Here is a 21,757-nt window from a genome sequence, read left to right on the forward strand (position 1 = left end):
TCCCATCAGGTATCACCACTAACTCTTTTTGCTTATATTGCACGAAGGTGGAGTGGGTGCATTTCACTCCGTAAAGTTGAAATTGGCTTATAATCACATGCTTTGATTAGAATTGAGAGAGAATTTGGTGAAGCATGCCTGCGTATTATGTTGGCACATGCTACCTTTAATCCTAGAGTTCGTGATGGTTTTATTCCTGGAGCCTCTAAAGAGTGGGAGGTGATAAACCAGGGTCAGGAGGCAAGCTGCTTCTCCCACCTCTGACAGTCTTTCCAAAAAGTAGTAGCAGAGACCCCCAAGTCCTGGAACGAAGGAGTTCATATCTGGGAAGCTGTAGAAGTATGTGGGAGGAAGAAGAGGTACATGGGGCAGACAGGCAAAGCCGAGTTACCAAATGAGGCCTGTGATTTTGGACACTAAGGAAACTTAATCTGGTTGCTGCAGCAAATCGGAGTATGTAACTAGAAGAACTGGTTACAGTTGTCGCTGTAACTTCTACGATTCTGTTACTAAGGTATTGAAGGTCTCAAACTTGCCACTGTCCTGGTAAATCCGTCAGGGGAAAGGTGGAGAGGGGCCAGCTCACCTGTTGTTCTGGCTACGGTTGAGTTATACACAGTTACGGGTAACTCCTTGGTTTTCTTTCAGGGATTGTGGTAGTTCAGTTAGAATAATAAACATGACCTCTGAAACAAAGAATGCAATATATGTGAAGAAAAAAAAAAAAGAAGGTAGCAGGAGGGGAAGAATGAAGGGGGGGAAATTGGAGGGGTAGGCGAACCATGAGAGACGATGGACTCTGAAAAACAAACTGAGGGTTCTAGAGGAGAGGGGTGTGGGAGGATGGGTTAGCCTGGTGATGGGTATTGAGGAGGGCACATTCTGCATGGAGCACTGGGTGTTATACGCAAACAGTGAATCATGGAACACTACATCAAAAACTAACGATGTAATGTATGGGGATTAACATAACAATTAAAAAATTTTAAAAAAAGAAAGAATAATAAACATGACTCCGGTATCTATTCTGAGCAGGAAAAAAGTGGTGTATATAGGGAAAGTCCCTGAGAAGCCAGAAACTTCATTTTGAACGATGGTTTTAGCTATCTGTCCAAACATACTTTTGTTTGGAAACTTAAAACAAAAAGCACAGTGGATTGATTTCTTTTCTAACCTTCTAGAAGAAGGTCTTAAAGTCCATAAGTGGATCAGAATAGCTAAGTGTCTTGGTTATTGTCTGATATTAGCCCTATGTCTCTGATGTGTCAGATTTTTAGAGTATCTGAATATGGCACTTAAGTTTTTGTAACACCTTGTTTTTGATAAATGAGACTATGTTTTAAAAATTTCCCTAGAAATCAGGTGCCAGGGCACCTGACTTTTGACTTTGGCTCAGGTCATGATCTCAGGGTTATGAAATCGAGCCCCACATTGGGCTCCACACTGAGTCTGCTTAAGACTCTCTCTCCCGGGCGCCTGGGTGGCTCAGTTGGTTAGGCGACTGCCTTCGGCTCAGGTCATGATCCTGGAGTCCCGGGATCGAGTCCCGCATCGGGCTCCCCTGCTGGGCGGGGAGTCTGCTTCTCCCTCTGACCCTCCCCCCTCTCATGCGCGCTCTCTCGCTCGCTCTCTCGCTCGCTCTCTCTCTCTCATTCTCTCTCTCAAATAAATAAATAAAATCTTTAAAAAAAAAAAAAAAAAAAGACTCTCTCTCCCTTCCCCTACTCCCCTCACCCCCCCGCCACGCATGTGCTCTCACTCTCTCAAATGAATGGATAAATTAAAAAAATTTTTTTAAATTTCCCTAGAAATTCAGGTGTACCAGGGTGCTCAGTCAGTTGGGCATCCAACTCTTGGTTTCAGGTCATGGTCTCAGGGTCGTGGGATTGAGCCCTGCCTCGGGCTCTGTGCTTGGCTCAGTGTCTGTTTGGGATTCTTTCCCTCCCTCTCCGCTCCTTTCCCTGTTCTCTCTCTCTCTCAAATAAACAAACAAATAAATAAATAAATAAAATCTTTAAAGTTTTCCCTAGAAATTCAAAGCTCTTAGAAACCTAACAAAATTGTTAACATTCTGTTTACTTGGCGTTATTCAGAAGGTAACATCATAGAGACCTCAGAGTTTGTGTAATGCCCATAGGAGCCTATTAGCATGACTGAAAACCTAGATAGCTCAGTGTTTATCTGCCAAAAGTATGACTATACCCATTGTTTGGTTCTTTTCTAGATTGTCAGTGGCATAATTCATCATACCCAGGCTCCTAAACTGCTTAAAAGATTATTTCTGTTTTCCTATGCAGCTGCTGCACAAAACAATACAGGTGAGTGTCTTCTGGGTTCTAATTTGCAGGTAGGCAGACCCTTTAAATTCCTACATGAAACTAGCAAGCAAAAACCCATCCATGAGTTTCTTTTTCCTCTTTCCTAGCAATTGATTGCCTCTTGCTTGGGTAAGTCATTCAAGTTCCTTAAAAAAAAAAAAAAAAGTTTTTTTTTTTTTTTCCTGTGATCTTTATTGCTTTAACTTATCTTTTAGGTTTATTTGCTTTTTTGTGAGGGATTATTGGTTTGGTTGTTTTTTACGAAAGATAAAATCAGCATTGTAACGGGGAATGTGAGAGTAGAGAAACAAAATTCAGACAAGTTTAAAATAATCCTGTTTGTTCCTGGGTTTTTTTTTTTCCCACCTTAATATATTTGATTTCATTTCATAATACTTTAGAGAATGTCTTGCATTCTAGAAAGCCTTTAAACAACCAGAACATGCTCTGGGGAAATGGAACAGTTGTACATAAGAGAGCACATCAGAAAGCAAATATGCTTACATAACTTAAATTCTAAATGTTTTCCATTCAGTTCACTGAAAAAGGGAGCAGTCTTTTAACTCAGAAACATTGGTCATTTGAATTAGCTATTAATAATGCCTAGCATTGTACAATGTTTCCACAGATGTCTGTCTGTCTTCTCTCCATCTCTCTCCTTGGTCTGTTTCCTCACTCTGCCGGTCAATCTTTTTTTTTTTTTCTTTTTATTGTTATATTAATCACCATACATTACATCAGTAGTTTTTGATGTAGTGTTCCATGATTGTTTGTGCATAACACCGAGTGCTCCATGCAGAACGTGCCCTCTTTAATACCCATCACGAGGCTAACCCATCCTCCCACCCCCCTCCCCTCTAGAACCCTCAGTTTTTTAATCAGAGTCCATTGTCTCTCATGGTTCGTCTCCCCCTCCGATTTCCCCCCCTTCATTCTCCCCCTCCTGCTATCTTCTTTTTTTTTTTCCTTAACATATATTGCATTATTTGTTTCAGAGGTACAGATCTGAGATTCAACAGTCTTGCACAATTCACAGCGCTTACCAGAGCACATACCCTCCCCAGTGTCTATCACCCAGTCACCCCATCCCTCCCCCCCCACCCCCCACTCCAGCAACCCTCAGTTTGTTTCCTGAGATTAAGAATTCCTCGTATCAGTGAGGTCATATGATACATGTCTTCCTCTGTTTGACTTATTTCGCTCAGCATAACACCCTCCAGTTCCATCCACGTCGTTGCAAATGGCAAGATCTCATCCTTTTGATTCTGCCGGTCAATCTTAACATCAGGCTGATGTTGAGTGACCCTGTGTGCTGTGTGCTTTTCGTTAGGGACGTGGCATGTTAGCTTAACAGCATACATGGGGCCTTCTGGAGTGTACGGTTGAACTGCTCATTTGTTCAACATTTTTGAATGCTTGCTGTGCGTCAGGACTTGGGGATGGAAGTGAGTAGGACTAAATCCCTGTCCTTTATGAGCATCAAGTCTAAGCAGAGACAGCTGAGAGCTGTGTCCTCTGGTGGAGGGGCTGGTCACACTGCAGGCAGTGCGGGGAGGCTGTCACAGGGCACAGGCTGTGCTGGAGCCGATAGTGGAGGATGTGGGGGTGTCTGGTGGGCACAGAGGAGTATTTTAGGCAGCGGGATCAGCATGTGCAGAGATGTAGATATCTGAGAGAGCAGGTTGCATTTTGGGGACTATGGTGACTTAGTAGAAAAGCTGTGAGTTTTGGAGTCTGTCCCACTTGAGTTCACGTCCTTGCCCAGCTGCTCAGTAGCTGTGTGATCCTGGGGATGACACTAAATTTTGGGGGCATGTGTTTTCTCATTATAAAAACATCAGTGTTAAAGCCTCGGTTGAAGTGTTGTGAAGATTATAAATTGTTAAATCCATGGCATTTAGGGTACAGTCAATTAAGTGAGGGTTAATTGAAAGTGTAACTGCATATTATTCAGGGTGGATTATTTCAGAGAATTACATTAAGGATAATGCTTAGCTCTAGTGTTAGACTGAACATAAAATTAGTTCCTTAATTCAGTAAGTTCATCTTTGAATGACGGATCTTTTCACTGTAGCTACACGTGCAAGTGCTGAGTAACTGGCTTACAATAGCTTGGTGCAATATGAGCTACACAAAATATGACTGATTTATGAATTACTATAATTTATGTAAACATCTACTGGGTTTACATTTGAAAAATCATACTCTATTTTTAGGAATTCTGCCTCTTCCTTATATCCTGACTCTTGGTCCAGACTCAGTATAGGATAGTTTCTTGGCTCCCCAAGACTATGTTGATCTGTGTTCCAACACTTACCTTGATTGACTCTGGCAGTTTCTTCACCGAGTGGTGTTTTTGTTTTGTTTTGTTTTTTTGTGCCACAAGGCCCAGGATATGTGGCATCTTTTATTCTATTTTCCATCTTTTTTTTTTTAATTCTCCTTCCAACCCCCATTTTTTGAGAAGTAAATGTTATAACTGATGGATGCTAATTGAACAGTTATCTTTTGCGTTTAGTAGGGGTTTGTAGAGGTGGGTGCTTTGTAGCCTGAACATCTTCAGTTAGTTTCTGGCTTAATAATTCACAAAATATGCTTTGGCTGAAAGGTCCTGAATACTGTGACGTGGCATTTTAGGGAAGGACTTACCTGTGTTGCTAAAAGAATTATCTACTCTTGAATAGGAGTCTTACTATTATTTGTGTCTATGGGGAAATTTTTTTGGTGTTTATTACTTTATGGAAATCCTTTACAGCTGCTTGGGTTTGGATTCCAATTCTGCCATTGCCTAGCTCTGTGACCTTAGGCAAGTTTCTTGACCTTTCTCTACCACATCTGTAAAATGGAGGAATTAATATTACCTACCCTGTAGGATTGTGAAGACTGAGTTAATAAAATGTAGTATGCTCAGAACAGTACCTGGCACATACTAAGTGCTATATAAGCTTAACCGCTGTTTTTGTCATTATTATTATTATCGTTTGTACTACAATCTGGTTTTATTTTAATAAAATGGCATGGGGGAGTTTTATCAAACACTGTTTTCCCCAAAATGCTTGGGTTTTTTTTTTTTTTTTTTTTTTTTGAAATGCACAAGGGCTTGAACTAATGTGTGTAAATAGCTGAGACTGTTTTGGTGCATGACACCCAGTGGTCTGTGGCTTAGGAGAGGACCAAGGACACATCTGCTGGGCTGCAAGCGTAGTGCTCCTGGACATTTCCCCCTAATGCAGGGTGAGGGGCAGAAGTCTCCGTGACCATGGTGCAGTCCCTGACTAGCAAGCCCTAACCCTCACCACAGCTGTCTGATCTGGTGATGGCCGTTAGTAACTATGTCACACTGGAAAATCCTCTTGTTGGCAATGCATCTGCAAATTGAAGGAGGATTTACATTCAGGGATCTGACATGCTATTCAAATGAGTTTGCCATCTTATGCACATATTGGTAGGGCTAAAAATATTTTATTATTTTAGCATTTGTGCCAAGCCTGTCTTCTAGTGTTTCACAGGATCTTTCATGTTATATAAATTATCTTATGGTCAGATGACTGAAAATGGAGCTATAATTTACTTTTGCAAGGAGTGGAACAAGAACACCTCCTTTCCTCCAGTATAAAAAGACCCTTCGTCATAATTTTGAGTTAATGACAAAAAAAAAGGAACAAGGTTAGGATTAAGCAGTGAACTTGCTGTGCTTGGATAAAAATGGGCTTAGTGAACAAAATTGGGGCTTACGGATCCACTTTCACATCATTAAAATACTGTACTTCACGACAAGACTTTTCTTTTTAAATTTGTTTTGCTAGCCACCGATCCCAAGAACCATACTGTAATGTTTGACACACTTAAGGACTGGTGTTGGGAATTGGAGCGGACCAAAGGCAATGTCAAGTACAAAGCAGTGAGTGTCAATGAAGGCTATAAAGTCGGTGAAAGGTAAGCATTCAGTGCTCTGTTGTTTTTTTTTTTTTAACAGCTTTATTGAGATTGAATTCACATGCCATACAATTCACACATTTGAAGTACACAGTATTTTGAAATCTATTCACAGGGTTGTGCAACCATCACCACAGTCAATCTTAGAATGTTTTCATCAGCCCCAGAAGAAACCTCATACCCCGCTTAGTAGTTGCTCCCCATGTGCCCTCAGCACCCCCAGCCTTAGGCAACCCCTTATCTACTTTCTGTCTCCATAGTTTGCTTATTCTCAAGATTTCATATAAATGGAATCCGATAATAAGTGGTCTTTATGCTTGGCTTCTTCACTTAGCATAATGTTGTCAAGGCTCATCCATGTTGTAGCATGTAGCAGCATTCCATTATTTTTTATTGCTGAATAGTATTCCATGGTATGGATAGACCACATTTTATTTATCCATTCATCAGTTGATAGGCTATTATGAATAATGCTGCTATGAACATGTGTTTATAAGGTTTTAGGTTTCCAGTTCCGTGTGTGTGTGTGTGTGTGTGTGTGTGTATTCCTAGGATAGAATTGCTGGGTCATATGATAACTCTGTGTTTAACTGTCTGAGGAACTGCCAGACTGTTTTCCACAGTGGCTGTACCATTTACACTCCCATCAGCAGCGTAGGAGGGGTCCACATTTTCCATGTTGATACAGTGCTTAAGAAACCCTTAAGATGTCCCTTAAAACATTCAAAAGTGAATTTGTGTCTTTTTTTTCCCCATTGTATGTAGAGTCTAAGTATAAAACTATTAGAGGCATTTTTGAATTTATATTGTATATTTGCTTTCCTTTTACTTAGCACTTCATTTATTCAATAAAAATCTTTGGCAGGGCACCTGGGTGGCACAGTTGGTTAGGCGTGTGACTCTTGGTTTTGGCTCAGGTCATGATCTTGGTGTTGTGCGATTGAGCCCCGTGTTAGTCTCTGCTCAGTGGGGAGCCTGCTTCTCTCTCTCCCCCTCTCTCCTTCCCCCTGTGTGCACACTCTTTCTCTCACTCTCTCTCTCAAATAAATGGGTAAATCTTTAAAAAAAATCTTTGAATGGCCACTGTGCACCAGGTAGTGTCCTGGCGACTAGAGATACAGCAGTAAACAAAGAGCCTAAAAATTCCTGCCCTCCTGGAACTTTCACGCTAGTGGGAGGAAAACAGTGATAGAATAAATGAGTGATTAGAGAGTATTAAAAGGTAGTAAGTACTATGGAGAAAAATAGATCACAGGGGCTAGGGAGTGCTGGAGGTGTTGGGGGGGGGGGGGGGTTGGTCAGGCACAGGGGACAGTAGAGGCAAAGACCTGAGGTGGAGTGTTGTCTGGCTTCTGTGAGGGAACAGCAAGGAGCCCAGGGGCTGGTGAGGAGCCATCAACGGACAGAGTAGTAGGGGGTGAGGTCAGGGCAGAGGGAGGTGGTTGGATGGTGAAGGGGAGGAGGCTTTCAGCATTTATCGTGCAGTGAGGAAAAGTTTGAGCAGAGGCATGATGTGATCTGACCTACATTTTTTAATTTTTATTTTATTGAAAAAAATATGTATTTATTTGACAGAGAGAGTGAGAGAGCACAAGCAGGGGGAACAGTAGAGGGAGAGGGAGAAGCAGGCTCCCTGCCGAGCAGGGAGCCTGATGTGGGGCTTGATCTTGATCCTAGGACCCTGCGGTCATGACCTGAGCCGAAGGCAGATGCTTAACCATCTGAGCCACTCAGGCGCCCCTGACCTACATTTTTAAAGGGTGACTCTGCATAATACTTTTTTAAAGATTTATTTGAGAGAGAGCGTGTACGTGCACAAGCAGGAGAAGCAGAGAGAAAGGGAGAATCTCAGCAGACTCCCCACAGAGTGCTGAGCCCAACGCAAGGCTTGATCTCACAACCCTGAGATCATGACCTGAGCCAAAACCAAGAGTTGGACGCTTAACTGTGCTACCCAGGCACCCCTGCATAATTCTTTTTTAGAAGCTTGAATCTTCTCATTTTGGAACATACTCTCCACTATCCTGCTAGCAATTTCATAAAATTTGTATTTCTTTTTAAAAGAGATTTTATTTATTTATTTAACAGAGCACAAGCAGGGGGAGCGGCAGGCAGAGGGAGAGGGAGAAGCAGACTCCCTGTTGAGCAAGAAGCCCGATGCGGGGCTTGATCCCAATGTGGGGCTCGATCCCAGGACCCTAGGATCATGACCTGAGCTGAAGGCAGGTGCTTAACCAACTGAGCCACCCAGGCGTCCCCAATCTCAAACATTTATAAACTTAGCTCTCCTGACACAGTACAACCTGGAATGACAGTGGGGAGGGGCCTGCAGAGCAAATGGCATGGCCCCATTCTTGCCCTTCTCTTCCTCCCCCTCTTTCCAGTCACAGAGCTTGAAAAGGGAAAGTTAGCTCTTGCTCAGAAAGAGGTTAGAAACCCCTGCACCGGGGCACCTGGGTGGCTCAGTTGGTTAAGCAGCTGCCTTCGGCTCAGGTCATGGTTCCAGGGTCCTGGGATCGAGCCCCGCATCGGGCTCCCTGCTTGGCGGGAAGCCTGCTTCTCCCTCTCCAACTCCCCCTGCTTGTGTTCCCTCTCTACCTGTCTCTGTCAATTAAATAAATAAATAAAATCTTCAAAAAAAAAAAGAAACCCCTGCACCTAGGAGGTGATAGTTTGTAATATGATGTTGACACTGATAGAAGGCATCCCCATTCCGATTGTTTTTATTTTTTTTAAGATTTTATTTATTTATTTGACAGAGACACAGCGAGAGAGGGAACACAAGCAGGGGGAGGAGGGAGAGGGAAAAGCAGGCTTCCCGCCGAGTAGGGAGCCCGATGCAGGGCTCGATCCCAGGACCCTGGGATCATGACCTGAGCCGAAGGCAGATGCTTAACATCTGAGCCACCCAGGCGCCCCTGAGAATTGTTTTTAAAAAATCCTGCCACAGGGGCGCCTGGGTGGCTCAGTCGTTAAGCGTCTGCCTTCGGCTCAGGTCATGATCCCAGGGTCCTGGGATCGAGCTCCGCATCGGGCTCCCTGCTCCACGGGAAGACTGCTTCTCCCTCTCCCACTCCCCTCACTTGTGTTCCTGCTCTCGCTATCTCTCTCTCTGTCAAATAAAATCTTTAAAAAAAAAAAAAATCCTGCCACATACTGATTAAATTCATTGGTATTTGATTAGTTGTCAGCATCAAAAATACACCTGGTAGAAAAGTCAGGTGGGGAGGAAGGTTTTAAAGGTTTATTTATTTCAGAGAGAGCACAAGTGTGAGTGAGTGTGTGAGGGGGAGAGAATCTTCGAGCAGACACTCCACTGAGTGTGGAGCCTGAAGTGGGGCTTGATCCCAGGACCCATTGGATCATGACCCGAGCTGAAACCAAGAATCAAATGCCCAACCGACTGAGCTTTACCCAGGTGCCCCGCGGGAAGGAAGCTTTTATTTATTTTTTATTTTTTTAAAGATTTTATTTATTTGACAGAGACACAGCGAGAGAGGGAACACAAGCAGGGGGAGTGGGAGAGGGAGAAGCAGGCCTCTTGCTGAGCAGGGAGCCCGATGCGGGACTCGATCCTGGGACTCCAGGATCATGACCTGAGCCGAAGGCAAACGCTTAACGAGTGAGCCACCCAGGCGCCCCGGAAGGAAGCTTTTAATTAGCGGTTAGCAGGGAAAATGGAGCTTTGGCAAGATTTTAGTTCTGGGAGCACTCAGCGCAAACACATACCCCTTGGACGGCCCCAGCCGTACATAAAATCTCCCACCCTTTTCTGCCCCGTGGAGAAGATACAGGGCAAGCTGTGCTTTGTTTCTCACCTGGACCACTGTCGTGCTGTCTACATGGTCTCCACCACCCACTCTGGTCCCCCAGCATCCATTCTCTGTATCTCCAAGGCCTTTCATGGTTTGACTCCTGCCTGACTCCCCCTCTACCCCCCTCTGACCATACTGACCCCCTACCATAGGCCTTGCCCGTGTGGTCTCCTGTCTGGGATGCTCCTTTTGCTTTTTAGCAGCACAAGGGTAGTTGCTTCCATCTTGTCAGATCTTAGCTCAGGTGTTACTTTCGTAGGGAGCCTGCCCAAGACTAGGTCAGGTCTCAGTGAGAGCTTTCTTTGTGCTCATGCCTCTCCTCACAGCACTTCCTACGACTGTGAGTTTATTTTTATCTGTGTCACCGTTTGAAAATGTTTGTTTCTGCAACCTGTCAGCTCGGGAGAATCAAGGACACTTTTTTTTTTTAATCATTATATCGTCAGTACCAAGTATAGTGCCTGGTTTTTTTTGTTTGTTTGTTTTAAAGATTTTATTTATTTATTTGACAGAGAGCACAAGTAGGCAGAGTGGCAGGCAGAGGGAGAGGGAGAAGCAGGCTCTCCACTGAGCAGGGAGCCGGACACCGGGCTCGATCACAGGACCCCAGGATCATGACCTGAGCCGAAGGCAGCCGCTTAACCGACTGAGCCACCCAGGCGCCCTTAGTGCCTGGTTTTAAGAGGCATCAATAAATAGGAAAGAATGAGTAAAGGAGTGAAAGCCCTTCCTCCAGTGGTTAGCAGGCACTCCAGTCAGTTTGGATAATAGGAAACTGAGCATCTACTTCATCTTCTCCCCAGGTCAGAGCTGGCTATTCCAGTACCTGTCTTCCTTCTCCTGAAAAGCCTTTTTTCTCTCATCCTGCCTCCCTGTCAAGGTTTCAGAAGGTCCATTACCCTGTGGGTGTGTGTCACACAGGCCTGTGAACTGACGCTGCTCCAGGAAGACATTGCTGCCCCGCTGTTGTCCCTCTGAGGGTTTCCTCACCCTAACGAAGGCTGGGGCTGAGTGGATCGGACAGCTTTCAATAATAAAGTCGTCCTGTAGTTGGAAAGGCTGTTGACTTTGTGTTTGAAAGCTCGTCCTGATGAGTAGAATGACTGCTCTCCAAGGAGGGAGGATTAGCTGTTTGTGGATATTGGGAGCCTCACAGCAGAGAGCCTGTGGAACCTCCTAGTAGTTTGCTGGGACAAGAGAGGACATCTCAGACTCCTCTCACTGGTGCAGAGCTGTCCATCTCTGTGCAGCCTCCTTTCTGGAGCCAATGCATGCTGCATATGCTAATATACTTGGTTCTGACATTTGCCCCCTTGGATGGAAGACTCTTTGTGAGAGAAAATTAACTGGCTAACCAACATGGTAAAAAATTCAACCTCGCTAGTACTGGAAGGGGAAGACATGCAAATTTTTAAAAAACCTTGTGGCCCCAGCTCTGCAGAATGAGCTGAGACTCAGGGCTAACCCACCCCGCAGATAGCTCTCGTGTGAAGGCGGAGACACTGTGGTCTGTTGGTGCATTGCTGGCGCAGCGCTACTTCCTCAGTGACCCGGGGATTAACATGCAGACTCTGATTCAGTGGGTCCGCGGTTGAGCTGGAGAAATGTGCTGTCCAGGTGATGCTGCTGCGTGCTTGGAGTAGCGGGATCGTCTAGAACAACAGCCGTCCTCCTCCTTGTACACTGGGGAGCTTTTGAGCTTTGGATTTTTTTCTTCAAGTTTCTGATACTTAATAGTTCTGTGGGGGGAGCCTGGACATAGGGAGGTTTTTAATCTTCCCGTGTGATTTTAATGGGCAGCTTGAGTTCATTGATGTGTGAAGAGATTTTTTTGGGGGGGGGGGTGTTTGTTTGTTTACGTCAGTGATAACACCTGAAGAAGGGATACCTTACCACCTGTGCATTAAAACAGTTTTGATGGTTTGAAGTATCCTGTCCTTGACCAGTGTTTTCCAAACCTGGTTCTATGTTAAAATATGATGAGAGGTTTTTTTCTTTTTAATTACCTTTAAGATTTTTTTTAATGGAAAATTTCAAGCAGTATAAAAGAAAAGGGAATATGATGGATTCCCTTTTACCCATCACCCCCCCTTCAACAATTATTAACTCATGCCTAATCCTATTTTCTCTGTGCTTCCCTTGGATTATTTTGAAATAAATCCCAGACCTCATCACATTTCATTCATGAGTTTTTTGGTATACATCTCTAACAATTAAGAACTCTTTATAGATGTAACCATAAAACCATTATCACACTTTTCAAATTTAACATTAAAACCCTCAGTCAGTATCATTCAGTAACGTAAGTCAGTGTTCAAAAATTTCCCCATTGTTTTTATAAATTTTAGAACAATTTTTCATCTTTTTATCCGTTTTATCATTAATGAAGACTCAGTGAGATTGATATCTTGCAATTGATTGATAGGTTTCTCAAGTCTCTTAATCTGTAGATCTTCCCACCATTTGTTTTCTTGCAATTTATTTGAAGAAACCAGTCTATTTTCTGATTGTTTCCTATAATCTGGATTTTGCTGGTGTTTAAAATGGTGCTCCATTCCCTATGGATATATTAGATCTAGGGACTTGATCACATTCAAATTCCAACCTCTTCAACTTAGAAAGTCCATCTGTCCCATCACCTGATACTTACAGGACTGACTTCAAACATGCAGCATGCATACAGGTGCCATCCATTATTTTCCATTGTAGTTCTTACACCATAGACACCTTCTTACTTCCCGTGAGGCTTTATTTCAAGCTCTTTGAGTGAAAGGGTTTTCCAGCTCCACAGTGATGCAACTTAGCAGGTTTCTTATTAATAGGAACCTGCATTTGCTAACTAGAGGAAGAGGTGGTGTCTCTGTGTATCTCCGATCTTTGCAACTCTGAAAACCTAACTTTCCCACTTCCTACCACTTAGCAGGTCATTTTTAGAACCTAAATTTTCTCATATAGAAACTGAAGCCATACTGGTTGGGTTCAGGTCATAGCTCTACTAATGCTTACTAGCTGTATAATCTGTGAAGGGCCTTAGTGGTGCTGTCTCAGTTTCTCTATCTGTGAAATGGAATAATAGTAGTACATACCGGGCGCCTGGGTGGCTCAGTTGGTTAAGCGACTGCCTTCGGCTCAGGTCATGATCCTGGAGTCCCAGGATCGAGTCCCGCATCGGGCTCCCTGCTCAGCAGGGAGTCTGCTTCTCCCTCTGACCCTCCCCCCTCTCATGCTCGCTCTCTCTATCTCATTCTCTCTCTCAAATAAATAAATAAAATCTTTAAAAAAAAAAAATAGTACATACCTCATAGAGTTGTCAGGATAAAGTGAATAATTTGTGTTAAGGAATTTAAGTCTGGCCTACAGGAAGCAATTAAATGTTTGTTGTCAGAATGCTTGATAAAATGTCTAGGCAGCAGTCATTGTAATTATTGGTTTTTATATTAGCTGACTGAAAACATGGGTGCTTAATTGCCACTATGTGATGAGAAAGAGCACTCCCAATTTTGGAATTCATATACTTGTAGGTATCATACATTCCAGTCCCCTCATTTCATGGATGAGGATACAGACCCAGAGAAATGGGGTAGCTTACTTAGGGTCACACAGAATCAGAGGAAGAGCTAGGAGTTGAACCGAGAGAGATCGTTCATCTGCACTGGTTCTTCTTAAGAGGGAAATAAGGTTCGTGTCCTTACCACTGTGTTTCGCTTCCTCAGTTCATTAAAGTTGAACCTTCATATTCAGTGAATTACTCCAGTATTAAAACTGATGACATCTCTTTCTTCTAGATTGCCAGCATACTTTGTTGTCCCCACCCCTCTTCCTGAAGAGGACGTGCGATGCTTTCAGGGTCGCGGCATACCAGTGAGTACATCTGGAAACCCTAATAGCCATGGGTTGCTCATCAGCCCATTCTGGCAGATTATTCTATTTAAAGCCCTTGGCTTTGGTCCTCCGTCCAAAAGGGATCCAGAAAAATCTCAGGGGCTCACTAAAAGAGTCTCTCAGACATGAGGCTCCCTGGGACAGCTCTGAAGTTTTCACAGATGCAATAGAGTTTTTAGCAGAAACATCTTAGAGATTGAAGAGGATTACAGATCTGCCTAGTGTTGAAAGCCAGCCTGATTTTGCACCTGAAATCATTTTGAGGCTGAGTCCCCCACTTGAAGGGTAGTAGGGTTTAAGATTCTTTTTGGCCCCACTATTAATTTTTGAGTGCATGTGGCCATTTTTTCTCCCAGAGACAATATGGAGAGTTTACTTAGTTTTCACAGAATAGACTGGGATGGGAGCCATATTAATGTGTTACTAATCAAAGAAAGCAAGGCTCTGGCAGTTACTCCAGTTTCTAATTGGTGGTTGGGAGTTGCCAAGCCTTCAGGGAATTTAGTAAGGAATGAGAATTACAAATAAATGCTGTACTGTGCACATGGCTTGTTCACGAAAAAGGTCACTCCTGGATGGGAGGCAAGATGTTTAATCAGGGTCACATGTAGGTCCCATGTAGGCAGAGCAGGTAATGAGCAGGTAATGAGCTTGGCCCTTGCAGTGAACCAGAGACCATCCACCTGAGTTAAGGGTGAGGCTGCTTTTCTCTGCCAGCCGGTTTGTGCCATGTGGGAATTTGGGCCTGGTCTTGCCAGATACCCTGATTTCTCAGGAGAAGCCAGAGATAGGGATTTTTATGTGAGTTGTGACTTTCCCCAATTTCTAAATGTATGCAACTGATTCAGATGTTTAAAAAACAGGTCTTTGGGCTAGAGTTGGCTCATGTCCCACTAGTTTGTAACCTTTGATTGAGAGCAGAGGTTCTCATACTTTCTGATCTCAACACTCTATAGTCTAAAAGGTTATTGAGGATTTCAAAGACTTTTTTTGTTTATGTGGATTATATTATTTGATATTTGCCATATGAAAAATTAAAACAAAATTTAGTTTATTTTAGCAATAAACTTACTACATGTTAGTGTAAATAGCATATTTTTGTGAAAAATAACTATTGCTCAAAACAAACAAAAACATAGAAGAGCAGTGTTCTACATTTTTAAAAATAGAAGACCACTGGATTCTTAAATGTACCTCTTTCATTCAGTCTGTTGTAGTATGTTAGGGTTTGGTTGACGTATGGGAAGAAAATCCATCCTCACACAGATCCATATTTGGGAAAGGGAGGAATAGTTATTCACCTTTTCAGATAATTCAGAATATTATTCTTTGATGGTGCACCAAAAAAATGAGAAGTAGTGGTTTCATCAAGGTTAATTGCAATAAGGAATCTGAAAACCTAATCAATGAATTTTTCATTCTTTGCTAAATTAAAATCCATGGGGTCTGTCTTGTACTTGGAATAGATCTTAAAACATGCATGTTTTTTTTTTTTAAGATTTTATTTATTTATTTGACAGAGAGACAGCGAAAGAGGGAACACAAGCAGGGGGAGTGGGAGAGGGAGAAGCAGGCTTCCCGCTGAGCAGGGAGCCCAATATGGGGCTTGATCCCAGAACCCTGAGATCATGACCTAAGCCAAAGGCAGACGCTTAACAACTGAGCCACCCCGGCGCCCAAAACATGCATGATTTTATGACCTTATATAGTGGTCTTTTGGAAAGTGTTGGTTCATGGGGTTATACAGATCGTCCAAATATTAGCATGTTTCCTTATATAAAAATCACACTCATTAACATCACGCTTGTCTCATCAGAAAAATCTGTATGTTTTGGGAAGCTGTCTAGGTAGAGGCAGAGATTAGTTTTCCAACAGTTCTAATTTTTGCATGAAACTTCAATTTTTATCATTTACAACAATTTGTCAGGTGTTTTCCTTGAAGTGATAGGGTCACTTCATTCTTTTTTGTTTTGTTTTGAGGATGAACACCTGCCACATACCAAAGTCTGAACACCCAGTGTTTGACTCTCACTCATTCTTTCAATTCCATGAAGAGAGCAGCTAGTTCACCTCTCACCTCAGTCCCATAAGTGCTTTTCCTCAAGACCTATACACTGTATTTCAGTGCTTATTTCCCACTTCATCACGTTAATTATAAAGCTTGTTAATATTAAATATCAATCTGAAATGGCCAAGATTAATAAAACTAGTAATTTTTAGTCCTGCATTAAGAACATTCTCAAGTAGAACATTTCTTTTTTCTGTGAGCATGTGGCTATGAAGAATACAGTGGTGACCAGTGCCATCTGGGAGCGGTGCCCTGAGTGGTCCGAAAGCACCCGCACTTTTACCCACCAGGGCTTTGGCACCGTCTGTGCAAATGTCAGCACAGTGAAGAGGACAAGTTAACTCTTAGTATTATTCTCAGGCCACCTGAAAGGGTCTTGGGAACCCCCCCCCCATCTGTAGACTACATTCTGAGAATCACTGTTTTCGAACAATGAAGATGAGGGTCTTCATTCTTTAACCTTTAAGAGAGGGATTGAGGAAAAGAGGGTGAGCTCTGTGGGAAGAAATAAAGATGAATGGTCTACACATGTGCGAATAGGCTGCCTTTCCATCCAGCGTTGAAATTTGGATACTGTGTTCTAGCCAGGCCTTGAGGCAGAGAAGTAGAAAATGTTCTGATGAGATCTGAGTGGGGAGCCAGCAACATAACTTCTTGGTAGAAACAGGAAGGTGTTCTCACTTTTTTTAGATCTGTCCTGAAAGTTGTTAGTGGAGTTTGCATGAATGGACAACAGAAGAATATTATACAAGATGGAATTGACACATTTACCCAGGGAACACAGAGCTCTCCATACCCATAACATAAAATTTACCATTAGTGGCATTTATTGTATTTACAGTGTTGTGCAACCATTACCACTTTCCAGTTCCAGAACATTTCCGTATCTCCATGCTTTTTTTTTTACCCTGACTTTTCAGCTAGTGTGTTTATTCTTGCCTTATTTTCAGTGAAGACCTGCATCATTTGTAGGTTCAGTCATACCCTTGCGGCCATTCTAGCGACCTTGGCCTCCTCTACCCTCTGCTGTTCTCCAGCCCCTGAGTATTGATCTTTTTTGGCTGTGGGGTTAGTGAACATTGCTAAAGATTATTCAAACCGAACAGCAGAGTGTTACTGAATGGGATACGGAAAAGCCATATGTCACCTTGCCTCAGTTGGGCCTTCTGCTCAGCAGTCTGTTGTTTAACTCCTTTTAGATCCTGTATCATTCTTCCCTAGGGCTGGTATAAGCCATTTTTTCATTCTCTTTAAGTTTGTAATTCCATTCTTAATTTTTGTACTGAGAGACGATGTTTCCCCTACTTCTGTGGAATTGTGGACAACCCTCGACAAGACCTCCCTCGGCTTTCCCCTTCACCTCCTGTTGGTTTTTCTCCGTGCTCTTGTTTCCTTCTCCTGAATCTAAACAGCTGCCTGGCTTTTGATCTCATCTGCCCTTGCTTTGTCAGGAGCCTGCTTCCATCAGCCTTCCCCCTTCCCCATGGATCTTTCCTGGTGTTCCGCTCTACTTGAAGGCACACTCAAGCCTCCCCTGACCTGAAGAAGCCCCTCGTTAAGAGTTAAGCTACTGTCTTGTTCTCCCTCCCAGTACTGACAAACATCTTTAAAGACTCTGTACTAATTTTCCCTCCTTGACTCTGTCCTCATTTCTTCTTGCACTGTGACTTTTACCCCCTACTCTGCGATGGACCTTCCAGAAGTCAGCGGGCCTTGTGCATCCCCCCCCCCCCCCCCAGCACTGTCCCCCCCCGCACCAACACTGCCCCCCCAGTATCAGCACTCCCCCCCAAGTACCAGCACTCCCCCATACCAGCACTGCAGGTTTGACACTGATTATGGTCTTGACCTTTTTTGTGTCTAAATTCTTGACTTGCTTTGGACACACTGTGCTTTCTCGGTCCTCTAACCTCCTTAATAGTTCCTTCCTTACACTGCTTTCTAGCGTCCAGTTGTAGATGTTCCCCTAAAGCTCTGTCTTGGGCTCTGTTAAGAAAGATAACCTTAAGCTGTATCAGATAGTGAATAATTTTCCCTCTCCCTTTTAAAAGTTAAACAGGATTAACAAGCAGTGATTCTTGTCTCTTGTCAAGACATATACTAAGACACCAGACAGAAATTATACATATCACAATAAGAGAAGACCGGCTTTTTGTTAATTTCCAGTGAGAAGTCTGTCTTTGACCAAGAATTTTGCTTGTTTTCTGTTTATTTTTTCAAACAGAGAACAGTAAGGGAATTGCCTCAGATGAGATGAGACAGGTATGGTTGTGCCCTCAAAAGAAAATGAGTTATTAATGGCTGAATATCAACAAGAGCCAACCCTTTCTGCCCTAGGAGAAGAGAGAAAAAGAGATAAAGGACACATAATTTCTTAGAACTTGTCACCTAGGGGCACCTGGGTGGCTCAGTCGTTAAACATCTGCCTTCAGCTCAGGTCATGATCCCAGGGTACTGGGATCGAGCCAGCCCTGCATCGGGCTCCCTGCTCGACGGGGAGCCTGCTTCTCCCTCTCCCACTCCCCCTACTTGTGTTCCCTCTCTCGCTGTGTCTCTCTCTATCAAATAAATAAATAAAATCTTTAGGAAAAAAAAAAAGAACCTGTCACCTAGTCATAGCTAAGAGTGTCTGTCCCCTTTTATCCAAGTGAGCTGCACCCAACTAGGGGGACAGGATTGCTTGGGCATTCACAATGCCACCACCCTTGGCAGAGGGATAGAAACTGTATGCTGGTTTCTGTATGTTGCTTAGCATGACATTGGGAAAGGGAGGGGGAGGACAGCAAAGGGCCCTTCGATTTGTCTCGGTGTCCTAACACCTCCAACCTCGTTTTGAATCTTAAAGAGTCCAAGTACGGCTTGGCCCTGAGAAGGAGAGTCATTGCTTTTTGGCATTTCCTGAAACAGTTCTGTGTTCCTCTGCCCTCGCTACCTGGGTGGGCTCTCATCTCTTCCATGTCTGCTGGCAGCCAGCCGCCATGTCCACAACCTCAGTCCAGCCTTCCCCTCCTAAACTTGTAACCCTCATCTAATGTGTCTTCTGGATATCTGCACACAGGTCCTAATATAACCAGCACCGATTCTGTCCTCTTCCCCTGAAACCCCAAGCCAGTTGTGCCTCCTGGCTTTCTAAGTGTAGTGCAGAGTATCACCTGGACTGTGTGCTGATCTTCAACCTCATGGCCCTGGAGTCTGCTGCTAGCATGGCCAGTGTATGGTTTATACCATTCATTGCAGATGAGAAGCAAAAAGGTACCATCTCCACGAGGCAGAATTGTAAAAGGCATCTTCTTCCTCTAGGTTTGCCTTTGAGCTAAGGCTGAGGATGCGGTCAGCAGAGCAGTGGCCGGCCTCTTGCCATTCTCAACCCTTAACCAGGTCTTTATGGGGCTCAAAGTCCACAGCTGTACTCACCTGCCCCAACCAGCCTTGCCCTCTCCTCCATGCCGGGCTGTGCCGGCAGATTACTTTGTCCCAAGATCAGTCCTCGTTTCCTTTCGTTCCTGCAAAACAGCAAACAAACAGAAGTTCCCACTGCAGCCAGAAAAGTGCCTGAACCTGTCACTTACGGTCGTTCATATGATTTCTTCTTGTCTCGCCTTCCCTTTGTTGTTCCTTGAAATTCTCTTCTTTCGTTTACCACATTCTACCTTTTACTATGTTTGTAAATGTATTTCCCTTTTGAGAGTGTAAACTCCTTGCAGGTAGACCCATATCTTAGCCCTCTTCACATTGTGTGTACGTACTGCACTGCTTTGCATGTACAGGTCTTCTGCGTTGAATGGCCAGCTTCCCTTCTTTCTAGTGTGAACTTCCTCTGGTGACAGGAGCTGCCCCCCCTGCTTGCCATCTGACCTTTCGTCAGAATGCTGCAACTTGGAGTGCAGCTTGAGGAGGTTATTTGGTCTCTCCAAGCCTCAGTTTCTTGCTGTTGATGGGGTTAAGGATCTTACTGTCTCCGAGCATGACTGTATCAAATGGGTTAATTGACGTAAGATGCCTGAACGAGTAAGCTGCGCTCTCGTGAGATCTGTGCTGGTGACGGTGGTGACACCATCGTCTCAGCTCCCAGCACTAAAGGCAAGTCAAAAGGTATATACGTTAGACCGTAAGCAAGGCTGCGTGTGACTATCTAGACCTGGTTTGGTTTGGTTTGTTTTGAGACTAAATCGGTGTTTTTCACTTACGTAACTACTCTTTGGCTTAACAAAGGTGAATACATCCAGCCATTTCTTACTAAAGTGAAACACTTCCCTGTATGAATTTAAATGCTAAGCTTACCTGTCTCCTCCTGGATTGTGTATTTTATATCTGAAAAATCTTTTTTCCCCCTTTGCAGATATGGTGTTGGTCCTGCCATAATGGATGTGCCCTTTTGAAAATGTCAGCACTGCCCAAAGAACAGGATGATGGCCTTTTACAAATCCAAAAGAGCTTCTTGGATGGGTCAGTACTGTTCTACATTTTGTTATTGGTTAGTTCAGTTCTTGTTTTCCCAGATGCAGGGGAACAGTTCTTAATAGTATGTTCACTCCTGTTCACCTGCTGACAGCTTAGTGCTCGGGAATACCACATAGAGTGATTGGTTTTTGTTTGTTTTTAAGACCTTATTTATTTATTTGAGAGAGAGCGAGCGAGCACAAGTGGGAGAGGGGCAGAGGGAGAGGGAGAAGCAGACTCCCCACTGAGCAGGGAGCCCAATGCGGGGCTCAATTCCGGGGCTCCGGGATCATGACCTGAGCCGAAGGCAGATGCCTAATGGGCCGAGCCACCCAGGTGCCCCTAGAGTGATTGTTTTTAATCACTTTGAAAGGAGGGGCAGGTGGCTGGCTCGGTTGGTAGAGGATGCCCCTCCTGATCTCGGGGTTGTGAGTTCGAGCCCCACACTGGGAGTAGAGATTACTGAAAAAAATACACTTAAAAAGTTAACTTTGAAAGGAGTCAGTATAACATAATCATAGAAAATGTCAACTGCGTTGTTTTTAGAGATGCATGCCTGAGTATTTAGGGGGAAGTGGCACGAAGGCCCTAGTGTCGACAGTGGTCAAATCCGGGTCATGGCCTATGTCACTGTCCTTTAACAAATGTTTGAAATTTTTCAAAATGTGGGGAAAAAAAACCCAAAGTGGATGAATTAAAAACAGAAAAGAAGACAGCTTTGAAGTTACACTGCCTTGGGTTCAAATCATGGCTCTGTCAGTTTACAGTCTTCATACTCTTAGGCTGGGAAGTGCCCCATGCGCTTGCATTCCCACCTCAGCTGACCAGGGACAGCAGTCCTGTGGTGGTTACTTCATTGGCAGGGATTAAACGGGAAGATCCTATGCACACAGATCTGGGCACATAGTAAGTGCTCAGGGCAAATAAGCTATTTCTAATTCACATCTATTCTTCTAATCTCACGTTACTTTTTGATACCTAGAATTTACAAGACCATCCACAGGCCACCCTATGAAATTGTTAAAACCGAAGACCTGTCCAGCAACTTCCTGTCGCTTCAGGACATCCAGACTGCATACTCTAAATTTAAACAGCTCTTTCTGATAGGTGAGAAGAATGCTGAGTAAAAACTTCCTGTCACATGGGGAAAGACATGCCATGTGGATCAGGTGAAAGTTGGTGCCTTTTCCCTGGGCTCAGTTTGCACCAGAGGCTCGTGGCCAGGAGGGTTGATGTGGAGCGGAGGGGCGGGCTGGTGGTCAAGGGGCCGTGTCATTGCCACGTCCGCCCCCCATTTT

At 43.8% G+C, this 21,757-nt stretch overlaps 1 protein-coding gene across 3 annotated transcripts in view; it reads left to right on the plus strand.

Annotated features, from left to right (window-relative positions):
• The window catches only part of MTMR12 (myotubularin related protein 12), a 68,342-nt gene that overhangs the window by 32,031 nt on the left and 14,554 nt on the right, over nucleotides 1-21,757 (plus strand). For all 3 annotated transcript variants that reach the window (XM_044916978.1, XM_044916979.1, XM_044916980.1), the window contains exons 6-10: nucleotides 2,225-2,318; nucleotides 6,125-6,254; nucleotides 13,855-13,930; nucleotides 20,359-20,465; nucleotides 21,442-21,566. In XM_044916978.1, coding sequence (XP_044772913.1) covers nucleotides 2,225-2,318; nucleotides 6,125-6,254; nucleotides 13,855-13,930; nucleotides 20,359-20,465; nucleotides 21,442-21,566 — 532 coding nt within the window. The remainder of the gene's footprint in view (nucleotides 1-2,224; nucleotides 2,319-6,124; nucleotides 6,255-13,854; nucleotides 13,931-20,358; nucleotides 20,466-21,441; nucleotides 21,567-21,757) is intronic.

The sequence above is a fragment of the Neomonachus schauinslandi genome, chromosome 7 (assembly GCF_002201575.2).
Source record: "Neomonachus schauinslandi chromosome 7, ASM220157v2, whole genome shotgun sequence".
Classification (NCBI taxonomy): domain Eukaryota; kingdom Metazoa; phylum Chordata; class Mammalia; order Carnivora; family Phocidae; genus Neomonachus; species Neomonachus schauinslandi.